Source organism: Curcuma longa, chromosome 6 (assembly GCF_044706935.1).
Source record: "Curcuma longa cultivar G26 ecotype Majalengka, Jawa Barat chromosome 6, ITB_CL_G26_1.1, whole genome shotgun sequence".
In the NCBI taxonomy this organism is placed as follows: domain Eukaryota; kingdom Viridiplantae; phylum Streptophyta; class Magnoliopsida; order Zingiberales; family Zingiberaceae; genus Curcuma; species Curcuma longa.
The window spans coordinates 3,702,343-3,718,295 of record NC_133866.1 but is presented as its reverse complement, the minus strand read 5'-3'; the positions used below and the strand labels follow the sequence as shown (position 1 = coordinate 3,718,295).

Genomic DNA, 15,953 nt, shown 5'->3' with positions numbered 1-15,953 from the left:
GTAGAAAGATCATCTACTTATAAGATTATCAAAAAAAAAAAAATCTAGAGCAAGTGCCCCACCAATGAACCCTTCCAATGCAAGGGGAAAAGAATAATTAAGCTAGGCTTTACTAAACTCCCTTATTTGCTTCATCTGTTATCTGTTTTTCACTTCTTTATATGATATTTGTGAGTTCTTCCCAACATGGCTTCAGCATTCTATTTCTTTTGTGTGCTATTCTTGCTTTTGTTGCCAATGAATTTGTTGCTATCCTAGGGTTTTGTCCTCTTGGTGAAGTAATTAGGGTTCTATGCATATATTTAACCTAATCAGTTGCTTCCCAGTTATGAAATTTGATCTAGTTTGTTACTGTATCCTTATTGTTAACTAGGTACCTGAAATATTAGTATAGAACCCTAATCTGTTCTCTAGGTATCATGAGGTATAATCCATCACCTGGATAAACATAATTTACAGATTCTGTATAAGGAAATCGAAAAGTGATACACTATTTATTCAGGTTCAGTAGGAATCTAAAGATTGAAACACCATCATACCTGAAAAAGCTACTTGTGTGTGATTCTTCATCCATCTTGATTTAGAAGAGATCCAAAAATTTCAAGTGTAACCTGACAACACAATTCAAAAGACTGAAATTAAAGTGTGCCGACTATTTTCTGCACGAAAGTGCAAAGGTGCCTATTTGGCACAAACTTATGTTTCATTTTTCTTGCTTTCTCTTACACATTCACTAACAATGCCCAAACTTGATATGTGCATAAAAGAAATTTTCTTTAAACTGTTCAAAAAATGTGACAATATGATAGCAAGTATTCTATTCTACTCAACTTATTTGTAGATTACTATACAGGGAGGATGCATATCATGCTGTATAAGTAAAGGAAAATTTACATGATATCATCCTTAAATCCAGGTTTTGGACAAGCTTTTCTTGCTCCTTTGATTCTTCTGTACTAGATTTCCTCCGTGCTGCGTCTCTAATGGCATAAGCAATCGGAACTATGTTGTGTTTTGACTGTGAAAAAGAAGTTTCCACAGGCTGATGACTGATAGTGAAGGAAAATAGCTCGATGCCATGATGGATAATTCAAGAGTTTCATCCATTAACTGTGTAATCTAACAGTGCAAGCCACTGCTTGTGCCCAAATCTTCAGTCTTGCCTTAACTTCATCAGGATGATCACCTGGAAAGTATGAGCCAAATGAGAATTTTGAATCAAGTGTAAGAATTAATCCAAGAAATTAGAAGAGAGAACTAGGAATTGAGCTGTGGAACTAAATTCGCACTGTTGATTGCTATCATTAAGAGTGCAAAACTATGCATTTGTTAAATTCACTCCTGTATTATCAACCCAAAACACAGCAAGTATCATTAAGAAAGCTGGTAATTAAAGTGCCATGAAATTGTTCCAATAAATTTAGCACTCGACTAAAAACTTGAAGATTCTTTTACTACCTAACAAGAAATAAAAAAGTAAAACAAAATGAGTAAAAGGGGAAAAGAATAGTCAGGAAAATGATGCAAAACAAAGAAGAATATTGAGAGACAATTACCAGGATACAAGGATAGAAAAGCACTTGAACCAAAGATTTAAACAGGAATATTGGCATATTGAAAAGAGAGATGAAAAGCTAATCCCTACAGTTCGGCAGTTAAATTCAATCTTTTTATCAACAAATTGTCAAGAAAATCGTTTTGAAACAAAAAGCAATTTATCATGAAAACATCATCGTAATTTCTTACACTCTATTAGAAAATCTATCTTATTCAGAAGAGTATCTATTGCACCTATCTTGTTCAGGGGGAAAGACCCCGGTTTTTTCTTAATAAAAACTAGTTTCAAATTTGTAGATCACCACCACGAGGATCTCTAACACAATTAACCAATTTTTCGGCAACAACTAAATCTTTCTCTCGTTGGTCACCCGCAAAAGGATCTCCCAAATTGTAAACCCCAAACGTACAATCAAAATCAGTTCTTAGAGCAAGATCTCAACCAAAACAACAAGCAAGTTCTAGCATAAGTGAATTTTATTTTATTTTTATTAGATTATAAAATCCCCTCTTACCAGGGCTAGAGATCTTCCAGTTCGCAACGGGAAGGGCAGCGATCGCCTCATCAGATCCATCCGCGTCCCCGCCAGCATTGCCTGCGCCCCCACCCAGCAACCGACTCATGGAGTAGCAAAGCTCGAGAGCAGGCAACATGGCGCAGAGCCCCGGGATCTCGTCGTAGCTGAAGCCGAACCCTAAGTCCAAGCACCCTTTGAGCTCCTCCAGGTCACCGTTCGTGAGGCTTCTCGTCCTCGCGAGGATCTCTCCCCCATCCGACCCTTCCTCGAAGCCCTCCCACCTCACGCCGCTGCCATGACCACGCCTCCGCGGCCATGCTGCTTGGCCGCTCCGCTCGTTCCCGGCGTCGTCCTCCGGATCCTGCGGCCTCCGCCGCTGATCCCCTTGGTTGCTCCGGCGCTTAGGGCTAGTGATTGCGAGAGGGTGCTCTGCTTCAGGGCCGAAGGTGCCCATCTCTCTCTCTCTCTCTCTCTCTCTCTCTCCGACTGGTTCGCTACGAGAATGCTGTGGGCGTTTAAATGAACGCATGATGGGATGGGATGACATGTGACATACGGCATGACATGGCAGACAAATGGCATGTCACGGTATGGCATCATCATTGACATGGTACAAAAATGGCATAAAAGAAAGGATGTTGAAAATTCAATTTTAATAAAAAATAAATAAAATACACATGTTTTATATCCAAAATTTCCATATTATTATAATAGCTACTTTACTAAATAGCTACGACAATGTAAAAAAAGTAATTATTTTATTTTAATTAAAATTATTATATATAAAATATTATTATATCAATATATTTTTTATTAATTTGATTATAATTATTTAAATTAAAATTATTTTAAAATAGTCATAAAAGTTAGTAATTGCTATATAGATAGATAAATTTTAAAATTTTGAACTCTAAATTTTAAATCTTGAATGCTAGTATATCAAAATATTTTTTTATAAATTTATTAAAATCATTTTAAATCTATCAATATCATTTAAAATAATTATAGAAACTACTTAAGTAATTGATACACTAATAATATTATATTAGTTGTTATATATATATTATAACAGTATAATAAAAATTATTTTTAAAAAATTACAATGTCATAGCTACTCCAACAACGTTAAAAATAAAAATTTTAAAAAATGATTGTTGTTTTTTTAAATATTTTTTTTAACGATTTACATAATTTAACCATAACCTTTATGAAATTATTTAAATGTTGATAAAAAATTATTTCAACTTAATTAAAATTATTTATAATTTAATTAAAATTATTATAATAAAAAAGTAATCATGAATTAAATTTGTTTGATAATATACTAGTTTTGATTAAAATTATTATAATAATTTTGAATGAGTCCGATGAACAAATATTTAAAAAGAGAATTTAAAATGAAATGCCTTTTGATTTTTTTTTTTTTTAATATGTAATTTTTTTTTAACGATAGTAAAAAAAAGTGTATATAATAAAAAATTAAAATTAAAATTAAAAACTTATAGCACTAATAACAATAATGCATGTCTCTTTCCGCTGACTTGTCTCTGTGCTGGAAGGAACCATATCAACATATCATCACTTTATGCCATCATTTTTAATTAATTTATTCCAAGTGTGCACATTGACTAATAAATAATATAAAACACCATTAATTTCCTGAGAAGAAATAAAATAAAAAAATAATTAAAGCATAAATCTTTGGAATATATATAGTTTATAATTTAATTATTCAACTCTAATTAATTTTGAAAATAATCAATTTAATTCTATTAAATTTTTTAATCGATTATTAGAATAAATCGAGAAGCAATGATAACTCTATAAGTTCTTGGAATATATTCTATCTTCCCGGGGCAATGGTGCAACCGTAGGACATTCAGATTATAACTTAGGCACCCGCGGTTCGATCCCTAGCTACGACGTATTTGCAAAAATTTTCTTCCAAATGGGGAACGCAATCAAAGGATGCTGGGCATCTGGATTGGCCGCCGTATGCGCTTCCCGATTTACCCTGGTGGTCGGTGGGAAACTTCCGTGGGACTGGGCCGACCACCCCCAGAGATGTGGCTACTCGATTATCATTTTTTTTTTTAATATATTCTATTTTAGCCTTCGAGACATAGTTGAATTGGTTATGACGGAACAAATTTATTAAAGTGGGCAAGGGTCGAATTTCAACGAAGCTGAGATAATGTATTCCTCTGTCGTAGTCAACTGTAGCTTTTGATTTACCTCGTATAGATGATCATGAGACCAATCATGTGAAGTCGTTAGGTGATAAATTTTACCTTCTGCTGAGATGGAATATATTCAATTTTATATGGCCAGCCAGCAATGGGGCCCACTGGGTATCATTAATGCTTTCCAAGTCAAATTAGCTAAGTGATTTGGTACTTAATTAATGATCATCCCAAGAACAGCTCGTCAAACATATCTCCACAAGTATTTTACAAGTCAGATATGATCCATTATTAGTATATTATTATTATTAGTGCAGGCCAAATTGGATATGTATTCTCTTGGCCTTAGAATCTTACAAGATTCTTTGGAAGGTGCCCCGAAGATCCATTAAACCTAATAAGGAATATAGAATCCCTTGAAAGAATCAAATTATATTGAATTTATTATATACAATTTTACTCGGTATTATAAAAGATTGATACAGTACTCTCTCTTTAAGTCCAAAATCAAATAGAACCCTCTCTTTAAAAAAATTCCAACTAGCGAACTGATGTGGTAAGTCTTGTCCCGGGTCTGATGTGGCAGGGTAAGTCAATAGATGATCCAATCTGGCCAGTCCAGGGGTCCATGGTCAACATTACCTTATGGACCGAAGCTCAGTCGTCCCTTATGCGGCCCATTCGGCCTGTTTGGCTAACCCTGTCTACCCGGCCTGCGCAGCCTGTGTAACCCTCCCGGGTTAGACGGCAACTAGTTCACCCGCTATACTCATTAATCACCATGCTCTGGCCCCGCGGCGCTCAGTGTACTCGATCTACGCTGTACTCGGTTTACCCGAGTCTATCCACCTGGTGGCTCGCTTAGCTTACTCGATTCACTCAGTTCACCCAGGCTACTTAGTCTACCCGACCTGCTCGGTCATTTACTCTGTTTACTCGGATAAGCTCAACTACAGCTGGTCCCGGGTACCCCGCTTCACTCCGACGTCAGTACTCAGGCTTGCTCAGTTTACTCGGCTTACTCAGACTACTTAGTCTACCCGGCCTGCTCGGGCATTCACTCTGTTTACCCGGATAAGCCCAGCTACAGCTGGTCCCGGGTATCCCGCCTCACTCCAGTGTCAGCACTCAGGTCACTCAGCGCTCGGCCTACTCAGGCTTACTCAGTTTGCTCGGCTCACTCAGACTACTCAGTCTACCCGGTTTGCTCGTCCATCCATTTACTCAGCTTACCCGGATAATCCCGACTATCGTCGGTCCCGGACATCTCATCCCACTCTGACATCAACCCGGGCTCAAGTCTCCTGGCTAACAGACAAATAAACTACAGACAACCAAGCGTGTGAACTGCTATACAGGGGAAGGGCTATGGCTACGCCTCCACGCCTCGCCTCGTCAGTGCTGCCAACTTTTCACTTACTGCTAAACGACAAAGGTGACGTACAGAATCAAGCCGCAGAGCAGTTATAGGGCATATCACCTCTGTCTCCTAGATACCGCCCTACCGGCGTAGATGTCAGCAAGATCCAGGTTTTGTCCTCCCAAATACCACCATAGTCTGCTCCCCTGCAGAAGGATGCAGAAGAAATGTTCTCCCTCGCAGGTATATCAATTCTCATGCAGGTACAAGCTCTCTCTCTCGACTCTTGCATACTGAGACTACTATTGCTTCTTTTTCTTCTTCTTGCTTTAACCTTCACCAGGGGTTGACTTGAGCGTCGGAGTGGCCTGCCAGGACTCCCCGACACCCGCTAACCCGTTCGTTTGTGCTGATCTTTCAGGTCTTCGTCCTACCGGGGCCCGCTAAGGTTGAGGTGACATTTCCTTGACTGGTGGGTTGACTGTCGGCGGCATTTGACCGGAACATTCCCTATATATTGCTATTAGTGACTCTCCCGACTACTCAAGTGGTATCTAATATAGTGGCTCGTGTGTTTATTCAACCCACCGGTGCAAACATAGCATCGTTCTGGAAATTTAGGGTTTGGAGGAAATTCAGCGAATATTCCCGAAATCCCCCCTCCGATCAAGTGCTCATCGACTGTGGAATGTTCTTGTTTCGCAAGCGACATGAAACCAGTTCAAGGTTGCACGATCATGGAAAAACATGGCTTGCTTCGGAGCAAGAACATCTCGCTCGATCTCAACAAGCCGATCACTAAATGCATTCAGGAACCAAACACATGAATGCAAGCAAGAATGCAGCAGATCGGAAGAACACGGAAAATGGCTCCGATTCAGAAATTGTTTTGCAAGAACAGTTCCTGCTGTGGAGATGCCGGCCCATCGTTCTGGAAATTTAGGGTTTGGGGGAAATTCAGCGAATATTCCGGCGAAATCCCCCTCCGATCAAGTGCTCATCGACTGTGGAATGTTCTTGTTTCGCAAGCGACATGAAACCAGTTCAAGGTTGCACAATCATGGAGAAACATGGCTTGCTTCGGAGCAAGAACATCTCGCTCGATATCAACAAGCCGATCACTAAATGCATTCAGGAACCAAACACATGAATGCAAGCAAGAATGCAGCAGATCGGAAGAACACGGAAAATGGCTCCGATTCAGAAATTGTTCTGCAAGAACAGTTCCTGGTGCGGAGACGCCGGCCCAATCTCTTCCTCCAAGCATCTCAAGCCGTCTCCGCCCCCGCCGTTTCCCAAATTCTTCCCTTCCGTCTCGCCTTCCGATCTCCTCTGCGACGAGGTCACACTGGGAAACGTGATCCACGACGGAGCTCTGTACTCGAATTGGTCGTCGGCGTCGGTCGTGTCGTTCTCCGAACACGACTGGTTTGAAGATCTCTGCGAGCCCTTCTTGTGGAGCCGGCTGCTCCCCAAGACGACCTCGGTCGGCAAGATCGGTTGCTCGTTACAAGGGCTACCCATCAGGAGCGCGAGAGCTCTCTCCAACGCGGTCGTAACCTTATCCATGGACGGTCTGTCCTTCCCTCTCATCCTCACGCACTTGCCGGCTGTCGCAGCGATCTTCTTGAGCGCCTCCAACTCGGCGGGAGGCTTCAGCGACGAGTCTAAAATCGCTGAAATATCGCCGGCTTTGATCAGCGGCACCGCCCACTCGACGATGTTCCCTTCTTCAAACTGCATATCGATTGCTTTGCGGCCGCTCAAGATTTCCAGAAGAAGAACCCCGAAGCTGTAGACATCCGATTTGGTGGTCAAGTAGTGAAGTTTGTAGTATTCCGGATCGAGGTAGCCCAGAGTGCCGGCGGGAGGCTCCGACAACGGCGAGCTGCTGTCCGCCGGGCCTAACAATGAAAGACCAAAGTCTGCAACTCGAGCATTGTGTTCTTCGTCGATGAGAATGTTTGAAGATTTGATATCCCTGTGAATCACCGGCGGGCAAGCATATCCGTGCAGGTATTCAATTCCCCTAGCTGCTTGGACGGCAATGGTGACCCGGCGAACCCAATCCAGTCGCCGCCCTTTCAGGCCCGGATCCTTGCCATGGAGATGCTGGTACAAGGAGCCATGGGCCATGAACTCGTAGACCAGCAACCTCTCTCCACCTTCTTCGCAGTACCCAAGCAGGTTAAGAAGATGAGCATGGTTTAATCTCGAGAGAAGGTCGAGTTCCGTGTGGAATTCCTTGGAGTTCTTCACGTCAGATGCTCTCATGGCTTTCTTAACTGCAACCAGAGTTCCATCCTTCAGGACCCCTTTGAAGACCGACGAAAAGCTGCCCTTTCCGACCAGCGATTCCTCGCCGAAGCCACCTGTGGCCCTTTCCAGCTCTTCATATGTAAACATCTGTGCTCTCCTGATCTTCAAGTCCTCCAATTCCGGCCGGACCTTTGTCGGCTCCTTGCGAAATGAGCACGACCGGGCTTTCGGTATGATGACTGCTTCAGAGTCTGAGCATCTACAATTCTGCAGTTTGCGGCGAATGTAAAGACATGCGGCTAAAGAAACCGAGCTCACGAAGATGACAGCAAATGCAACTTCTGCAACAAAGATCGGCATTTGAATGGATAGCAATCTGTGGTTCTTTGGTTTGGTTTCCGATGCGCAGCCGCGATCGGAGGTCGAATTGCAGGGCGTAGATTGGTAAGTCCCCTCCGGGCAACCAATGCTGCAAGGTAAACAAACTCTCGAATCGACTGGCTTGCAGACTTTGCTCCCTGAGCTCGCATGGATGAATTCATAATACCCAGGGCCGCAAGGATTTGAAGCACACAGTCCAGGCGAGACCGCCATTGGTATCGACCAAGGACCTCCAGTGCCCCAACATAGCGGCCTGAGTGAAGGCTCCGCAAGAACACCACATGTGAAGTAATCTCCGGCGACGAGCTCATACACCCGCGAATCTCTCGGCGGCGGCACACTGTTCTGAAGTTTGAATCCCCAGCACACAACTTCGTGATCCATCCTCTTAATTCCGCAAGCATGGAACCTTCCACCGGCCACCGAAATCATAGGATCCATGGGAACCATGGTGACATCCCCCTGGCCTAAGATATCAGAAGAAGACTGCTGCGTCGCCATGCTCCTTCCCCAGCAGAAGACCTGAGAGTTCTCCAAGATCCCACAGACATGAAACCCACCAGCTGAAATCGACTGGAACCTCAAGTTCTTCGGCGTCAGGCTTATGACGCCGCTCCCGGTCTCATCGCCCCAGCATACTGCCGTTCGATTACGAGCAAACATGCCACAATTGAACACGGACCCTGCGGTGATCGATGTTACAGAATCGTTGAGCTCGTGAGAGGTAGTCATGTTGTAGCCCCAACAATCTATGAAGGATACGCCTCTGCGAGATTCCTTGCTCAGCGACCGAAGGGCGCAAAGGTGGTCGTCGCCGGCGCTGATCTCCGAGTAGGCTGCACCTTCCGCCATGGGCTGAGGAACGCCCATGCTGACATAGACGTTGCTGCCCCAGCAGTAGGGTCGGCGAGCATCCAGAAGGAGTCCACAGACAAATCCATCGCCGGCAGTAAGCCCCAGGAGGGGGAACCTAAAAGGTGCTCCGTAGACGATGGAAGCATCAGCGCCGAAGCAGGAAACCAGGTGAGACCCATCGGAGCTCAGACCACAGAACACTGGGCCATTCTCTCCGTAAGAGACGGCAATGGAGGACATCGATCCGAGCCCTGACACCCCCAAACAAGCAGAGCCACAAATGACCACCAAAATCGCAGCTTGAGCGAGAAATCCAACACCAGAATTGCTCATTTTTGGTCAAAATCTGAGAATCCGTGCAAGCATAGCAAACCCTAACAAAGTTCACCCTCAGATTCCCTCACTTACCTGGAGCTCGGGATTCCCCATCAGAATGCGGAAGCTTGCAAGGCGAGACTTTTAGGGCTGAAATCGAGCAAGAACCCTAAACGGAGGAAGTAAAACCGCAAGCAACCTTCGTCTGCTCTGCCCTACTAGTCCACGGGCAGCGATCGTCGTCCCGGCTCTCGCAGGGTGCGGAGAAGGGGATGAGCGAGACTGGGCGGTGCAGGGAAGGACGCGAGCATTGAATGCCATAAATTGCAGCTCCCGGTTGGAGGCATGTGTGGCGTAGGTGGAGCATTCAATGCCGATTAAATGCCATATGCGTGCGTAGCTAGATTTCTGCACACTTACCCATCAATTTGAATTCATCCGCGCCATGGCCGCACCTTTCCCTTCCATCTTCTCTGCTCCTATCATGGTGCAACGGTAGGACGTGATGATGTGGTAGGACATCTGAATTGTCATTTAGGCATTTATGGTTCGATCCCTAATTACAGTATATTTGTAGGAATTTTCTTTCAAATGAGGATCGCAATCAAAGGATGCTGGGCATCTGGGTTGGCCGCTGCGTGCGCTTCCCGATTTACCCTGATAGCCGGTGGGAAACTTCCGTGGGACCGGATTGGTCACCCTCAGGGATTGAGTCATTGCGACTGACTGGGATTATCATTTTTTGTCCCCGGGGCAATGGTGCAACGATAGGACATCCGGGTTGTGACCCAGGAACTCGCGGTTCGATCCCCAGCTACGGCGTATTTGCAAGAATTTTATTTCAAATGGGAAACGTAATCAAAGGATGCTGGGTATCTGGATTGGCCACCGTATGCGCTTCCCGATTTACCCTGGTGGTCAGTGGGAAACTTCCGCATGACCCGATCGGCCACCCTCAGGGATTGAGTCCATGAGACTGACTGGGATTTATCATTTTGTCCCCGGGACAATGGTGCAACTGTAGGACATCCGGGTTGTGATCCAGGGACCCGCGGTTCGATCCCCAGCTACGACGTATTTGCAGGAATTTTCTTCCAAATGGGGAACGCAATCAAAGGATGTTGGGCATTGGATTGACCATCGTATGCGCTTCTCGATTTACCCTGGTGGTCGGTGGGAAATTTCTGTGGGATCGGACTGACCACCCTCAGGGATTGAGTCTATGAGACTGACTGAGATTTATCATTTTTCAAACCGATCGACTAGAAATTGAGTCCATAAGACTCACTAAGATTTATCATTTTTTTCTCGGCTCCGATCGCTTTCCCTGCTCCCTTCTCTCTCTCTCCATCGATTGCTGCGTTGAAGAACTTCGAAGGGGAAAAAAAAGCATGGTTTGGGCCTTCTTATAGCGTCTGTGGCAGAGTCTCCCTCTCTTGCTTGCTTAGCGAAGTGTGTAAAAACAGTTTGCCATTTTAAAATTATTATATAAATTATAAATTTTAGAGATTAGAAATATAAATTTTGTCATAAAATTTTTAAAAATAAATAAATTCTAAAAATATAAATATAAAAAAATTATAATTTTTTGAAAAATAATGCAAAATATATAAGTTTAACTAACTTTTTTTTTTAAAAAATGAAATATAAATAAAATAATATACAAAATTTGGATAAAATGATATAGTTCTAATAATATTTTTTTAAATCTAAAATACGCAGTGTATATATAGGATATTTGAACAACTAATAATATTAGAAGTTATTTTATTTTTTAAATTTATATAATAGACGAAATATAAAATTAGACCGTTCATCTTAAAATTAATTAATGCAAATTAAATACTTAATTTCTTTTAAAAAATAAGTAAATCAAAAATATTTTAAAATAATTATATAGTAAATAAAATTATTCTATATTTAAATTTTGAATACAAAATACATAGATTTATTTAATAATTTGGCCTTAAATTGATATATAATTATTTTTCATTTAAATTTTAAATTTGAACACGTCAATGTGATTTAGAAAATTCTTGCATTCCACTTGATCAAATAATTTATAATCATTTATATTTAATTTTTAATTTAAATATATCGATATATTATGAGAGACAATTAAAATCAATCTATATTCTCAACATTCCTAAACTATTTCAAAAAAAATATTAATAATCATAATTAACACATATCTATATATTTAAATTTTACTAAAAAATAATTATATAATAATTTTGAAAAAAAATATTATATAGTCAATTTGAGTCGTTTGCCCCTTTAAAAGCACAATGAGACTCTAATATATAGTAGAATATATCTATAAATTCAAAAATTGAATAAAAAACAATCATATATTATTTTTGGCCAAAATTACTATACGATCAATTTTGAATTGGTTGATCACTTTGAGCTCCAATAATCTCTTATAATACATTTATACATTCAAATTAGAAATTTTAAGTATAGGTCGCTTTAAAAGTGTGTAGGTTGTCAAACACAGTGATATGATAATTTTCAAATTATTCAATAACAATTCTTAATTACAAATCTTAATCTTACAAACAGACTTCATTTTATAATTTAAAAAGATAGATTGTATATCCTTTCCTCTATTTATCTATTGTAAAATAATAGATAGATGGATTACAAATTTATCATTTAAATATTTTTATATATTTTTTTATCAGTCCAAAATTGATTGGAATAAACTTTTCTTCCCTTATCAAATCCTTGTAATAATTTTGTGAAAACTACTACATGAGCTCGAGCTCATTAAAATGAAGAGAGGTGACACAAATTGGCACGCGGTCTCAAATAATACACATGTAAATCACTATCCAATACATTGTCGCAAAAAGTGAAACCGTTACCTTAGCAGCCCCTTCAAGATTATCCCACAAACTCTAAAAGGGGTAAATCACAAGGGGGTGCTTGTCCTAATGCATCAACCTTTATCTAATACATGATCTTAAGTTCAATGATGCACTTGATCGTGAAGTTACCCGTAACTTCATCAAAATGTACAAGAGACATCACAAAATAACACACACAAACTTAGGGAGCCACGTAATGTGTTTTCTTATAGAAATGGACTAGCATATTCTCCGATAGCCATTTTGGTCTAAAACTATCATATATGGACATGGGTAGACACAATGGGTTGTATAAGAAGCTCAATGGGTTTCTTGATTTTGAAGTTTGACTACTTTTCTCTTGTGTAGTAGTTTTGTTTAAAAAATTAGTAGATAGGATCAAACTCATCAAAATGGACATTGAATAACACAAATTGATACACTTCTAACTAACCATCAAAATAAATCAAAAAGTACTCACAGCGTCGAAATTGAGACTCAATCTTTAGATGTCTGAGAAACTAAGAAGATGTCGGCCACTATACCATTATCCCGGAGATAGCACACCATTGTCCCAAAGTTGAGACTCACCCGTGACCTTTCCCATGCTGCCAAACAAAACATTAGATAGCTTTGCCTGCGAGGCAAGGACCAATGCCAGCCAAGAAGTCGAGCAAAAGGTGGTACACTTCGAGCAACTCGATCGTGATCTGATTGTCGACGGTAGAACTTGGCGTTTTGGAGCTCTTTCAAAGTTGCGAAGGTAGGATTTTGAGGACTTAGCCTATAAACAATCCAATAGAATGTGGAGTCAAACTATCAAAACATGATGAAGGAGAAAAAGTTGACCTAATATTTTTCAAGAACTTGGTCCGAATCTTATGTTACTTAACATACACAAGGCCTGATATTCTTTATGTCGTTGGACTTGTTAGCCGCTATATGGAGGATTCAACTACCATCCATTTTAAAATCGCTGAGAGAATTTTGCGCTATATCATAAGTACGATAGATTTTAGGTTGTTTTATTCATCGTCTAATAATTTTAAATTTGAAAGATATAGCGACAGTGATTGGTGTGGAAATATGGATGATAGAAAAAGTACTACCGGATTTGTGTTCTTTATAGGAGATACAACGTTCACTTGATGTCAAAGATTTAACATATTATTACACTTTCTATTTATGAATTATTACACTTTCTACTTATGAACCGGAGTATGTGGCTACAACTTCATGTGTTTGTCATACTATTTGATTCAGAAATTTATTAAAGAAGTTAAATTTGCCATAAGAAGAGGTAACTAAGATTCGAATTAATAACAAATCTACAATAGCACTAGCAAAGAATCCAATCTTCCATGATAGAAGTAAGCATATCGATATATGTTATCACTATATCAGAGAGTGCATCATAAAAAAAGAAGTGCAAGTGAAATATACAAAGTCTCAAAATCAAGTTGTTGATATTTTTACCAAACCGTTCACATTTGAAGACTTTATCAAAATGCGAAGTTTGCTTAGAGTCACAAAATTAGGTTTAAGAGAGGATGTTGAAAATTAAATTTATTTTATGATATTGGAATAATATAGTATGTGAAGTTAGTGTGTTAATAAGGTGGCAAGTAGTGGTGGTCATGTGACATTAGTGGAGGTAGAGGGATAAAATATAATAATATTATTTTAATTCTCAGTTATCTCATAAATGTCCCGTAAACTCCTAAAACGTTGTACTCTTTCACTTGAAATTGATACAAATGGATTTTCTTCAGTATTTGAAATTGGTGTTACTGGCGGAGTAGTAGATTCCTCTCTTGTTTGCTCCATCCTTGATTGCTCTTTATCTTATTCTTCATAATATGGGAAGAAGTTGTAGTCTTCATTTTAAATTTTCTAATTTTATTCTTCTTTTTCATCAAATATGACATCACGACTAATGATTGTTTTCTCATTATTTGGATTGTATAGCTTATACCCTTTTGAGTTGGTGTCGTAACCAATAAAGATGAACTTCTTGCTCTTATTATCTAACTTGCTTCTTGATTCGTCAAGCACATAAACGTGGGCTATACTCTCAAAAACTTTCAGATGCGAGATCCCAAACTTCCTTCCATTCCATGTTTCTTGTGGTGCCTTGCCCCACACATTCTATGTTGGTGACCGATTGACTAAGTATACTACAGATGCAACCGCTTTTGTCTAAAATTCCATTGGCAGCCTCTTGTTTTTGAGCATGCTCCTTGCTATGTCAAAGATGGTTCTATTCTTTTTTTCCACCATTCCATTTTGTTGAGGGGATCTTAGAACTGTTAGAGGTCATCGTATTCCATTGGCTTCACAAAATTCTTGAAATTCTTTTGAAGTAAATTCTCTTTCTCGATCAGATCGAACAACTTTAATCTCGAGACCACTCTCCTTTTCCACAATAGCCTTAAATTTCTTGAATATGTTGAAGATCTTTGATTTTTTACTTCAAGAAATACACTCAAGTTTTTTGAGAAAAATCATCTATGAAGAGAAGGAAATAGTTACTCTTACCAAGTGAACTTGCCTTTGTCGGGTCACAAACATCCATGTGTATGAGCTCAAGCGGCTTTCAGACTCTTGAACTTGACTCTTTTGGAAAACTTTTTTTTTGAAATACTTCTCAACTAGACATGTTTCACATAATTGATCAGGATGTTTGATGCAAAGTGGTCCTCTCACCATTTGCTTCTTTGAGAGCAGTTCTAGTCCTCCAAAATTAAGATGCCTAAATCGAAGATGTCATACCCAATGGTGTCTTTGTAATAAATTTTTAGACACTTAGCAGTATCATCTTGAATATTAAGCAAGAACATTTTATTTCTTATCATGACCACTTTAGCAATCAATCGACCAATATCATCTTTCACGAGAAGCATGCTATCTTTTAGATGCATATCATATCCTTTTTCCAAGAGTTATCCTATGCTCAAGATATTGCTCTCCATATTTGGCACAAAGTAAACATTCAAAATAAATTAATATTTTTACTTTTCAAGTGGATGAGAATGTTACTTTTGTCTTTTACATTGATCTTCAATTCATCTCCGAATGATACATTGCCACCAACTGATTCATCAAGCTCTACGAACATGTTTCTTTTTCCACACATATGATTGCTTGCACTAGTATCAAGATACTACATTGTATCTTCGCTTGTTTCATTATCTTTATATGCTAGTAATAGGGTGCAATCTTTTTCATTTCTTTCTTCCATATAGTTTATCTTTTATATACTTTATTTTTAGGTGATATATACTTTCTAGCATAATGACCAAACTTGTCATAATTATAGCACTAAACTTAAGATTTATCATATCTCGAGTTTATGTGACCTCTTTCACGTCTTTTTGTTGAATTTTCTCCTCTTTCATTGTTGTTATTGGAACACCATCTTTGTTCACTAGCACAATCTCGTCTATATCCATGATCTCTTTCACGTTGATTTTTATTGATAGAGAAATTTTCATCATTCTTGATTGATTAAAGAAACGTCTTAAGAAGTTGTTGAGTGGTCTCTTTATTTATCTTCTTTTTTTTTCTTCATGGGTTCGTAATGAACCCAAGAGTTGCTCTATCGTTATGTCTTATAGATCCTTAGTCTCTTCGATGATAATTATAATACTATCAAATTTTGAATCTAATGATC

The 15,953-nt window shown here is 39.5% G+C and overlaps 2 protein-coding genes across 3 annotated transcripts; both read right to left on the bottom strand.

The window, feature by feature from the left end:
• Window positions 1-538: 538 nt before the first annotated feature.
• Window positions 539-2,540, bottom strand: LOC141830869 (uncharacterized). 2 transcript variants are annotated; one of them, XR_012601995.1, is made up of 3 exons: window positions 2,073-2,540; window positions 895-1,186; window positions 539-611 (listed from the first exon to the last, which is right to left on the bottom strand). XR_012601995.1 is itself a non-coding variant. In XM_074718313.1 (2 exons), exons 1-2 carry the CDS (start codon window positions 2,527-2,529, stop codon window positions 1,107-1,109), a joined length of 537 nt encoding a protein of 178 aa, XP_074574414.1. In that variant the 5' UTR covers window positions 2,530-2,540; the 3' UTR covers window positions 652-1,106. The 2 variants fall into 2 exon arrangements, 1 of the variants encoding a protein (XP_074574414.1); XM_074718313.1 differs by lacking the exon at window positions 539-611 and having other exon boundaries at window positions 652-1,186.
• A 3,931-nt stretch (window positions 2,541-6,471) lies between these two features.
• LOC141831155 (serine/threonine-protein kinase-like protein CR4) lies at window positions 6,472-9,446 on the bottom strand. Its single transcript, XM_074718574.1, has one exon. It carries the CDS (start codon window positions 9,444-9,446, stop codon window positions 6,819-6,821), a length of 2,628 nt encoding a protein of 875 aa, XP_074574675.1. The 3' UTR covers window positions 6,472-6,818.
• Between the last annotated feature and the right edge of the window lie 6,507 nt (window positions 9,447-15,953).

Excerpts from the sequence above, each read along its gene's own strand:
- LOC141830869 (XM_074718313.1), bottom strand. The coding sequence starts at position 2,529 with ATGGGCACCTTCGGCCCTGAAGCAGAGCACCCTCTCGCAATCACTAGC. Across the intron at positions 1,187-2,072 it reads CTGGAAGATCTCTAGCCCTG|GTGATCATCCTGATGAAGTT; the intron begins GTAAGAGGGGAT and ends CATACTTTCCAG.
- LOC141831155 (XM_074718574.1), bottom strand. The coding sequence starts at position 9,446 with ATGAGCAATTCTGGTGTTGGATTTCTCGCTCAAGCTGCGATTTTGGTG.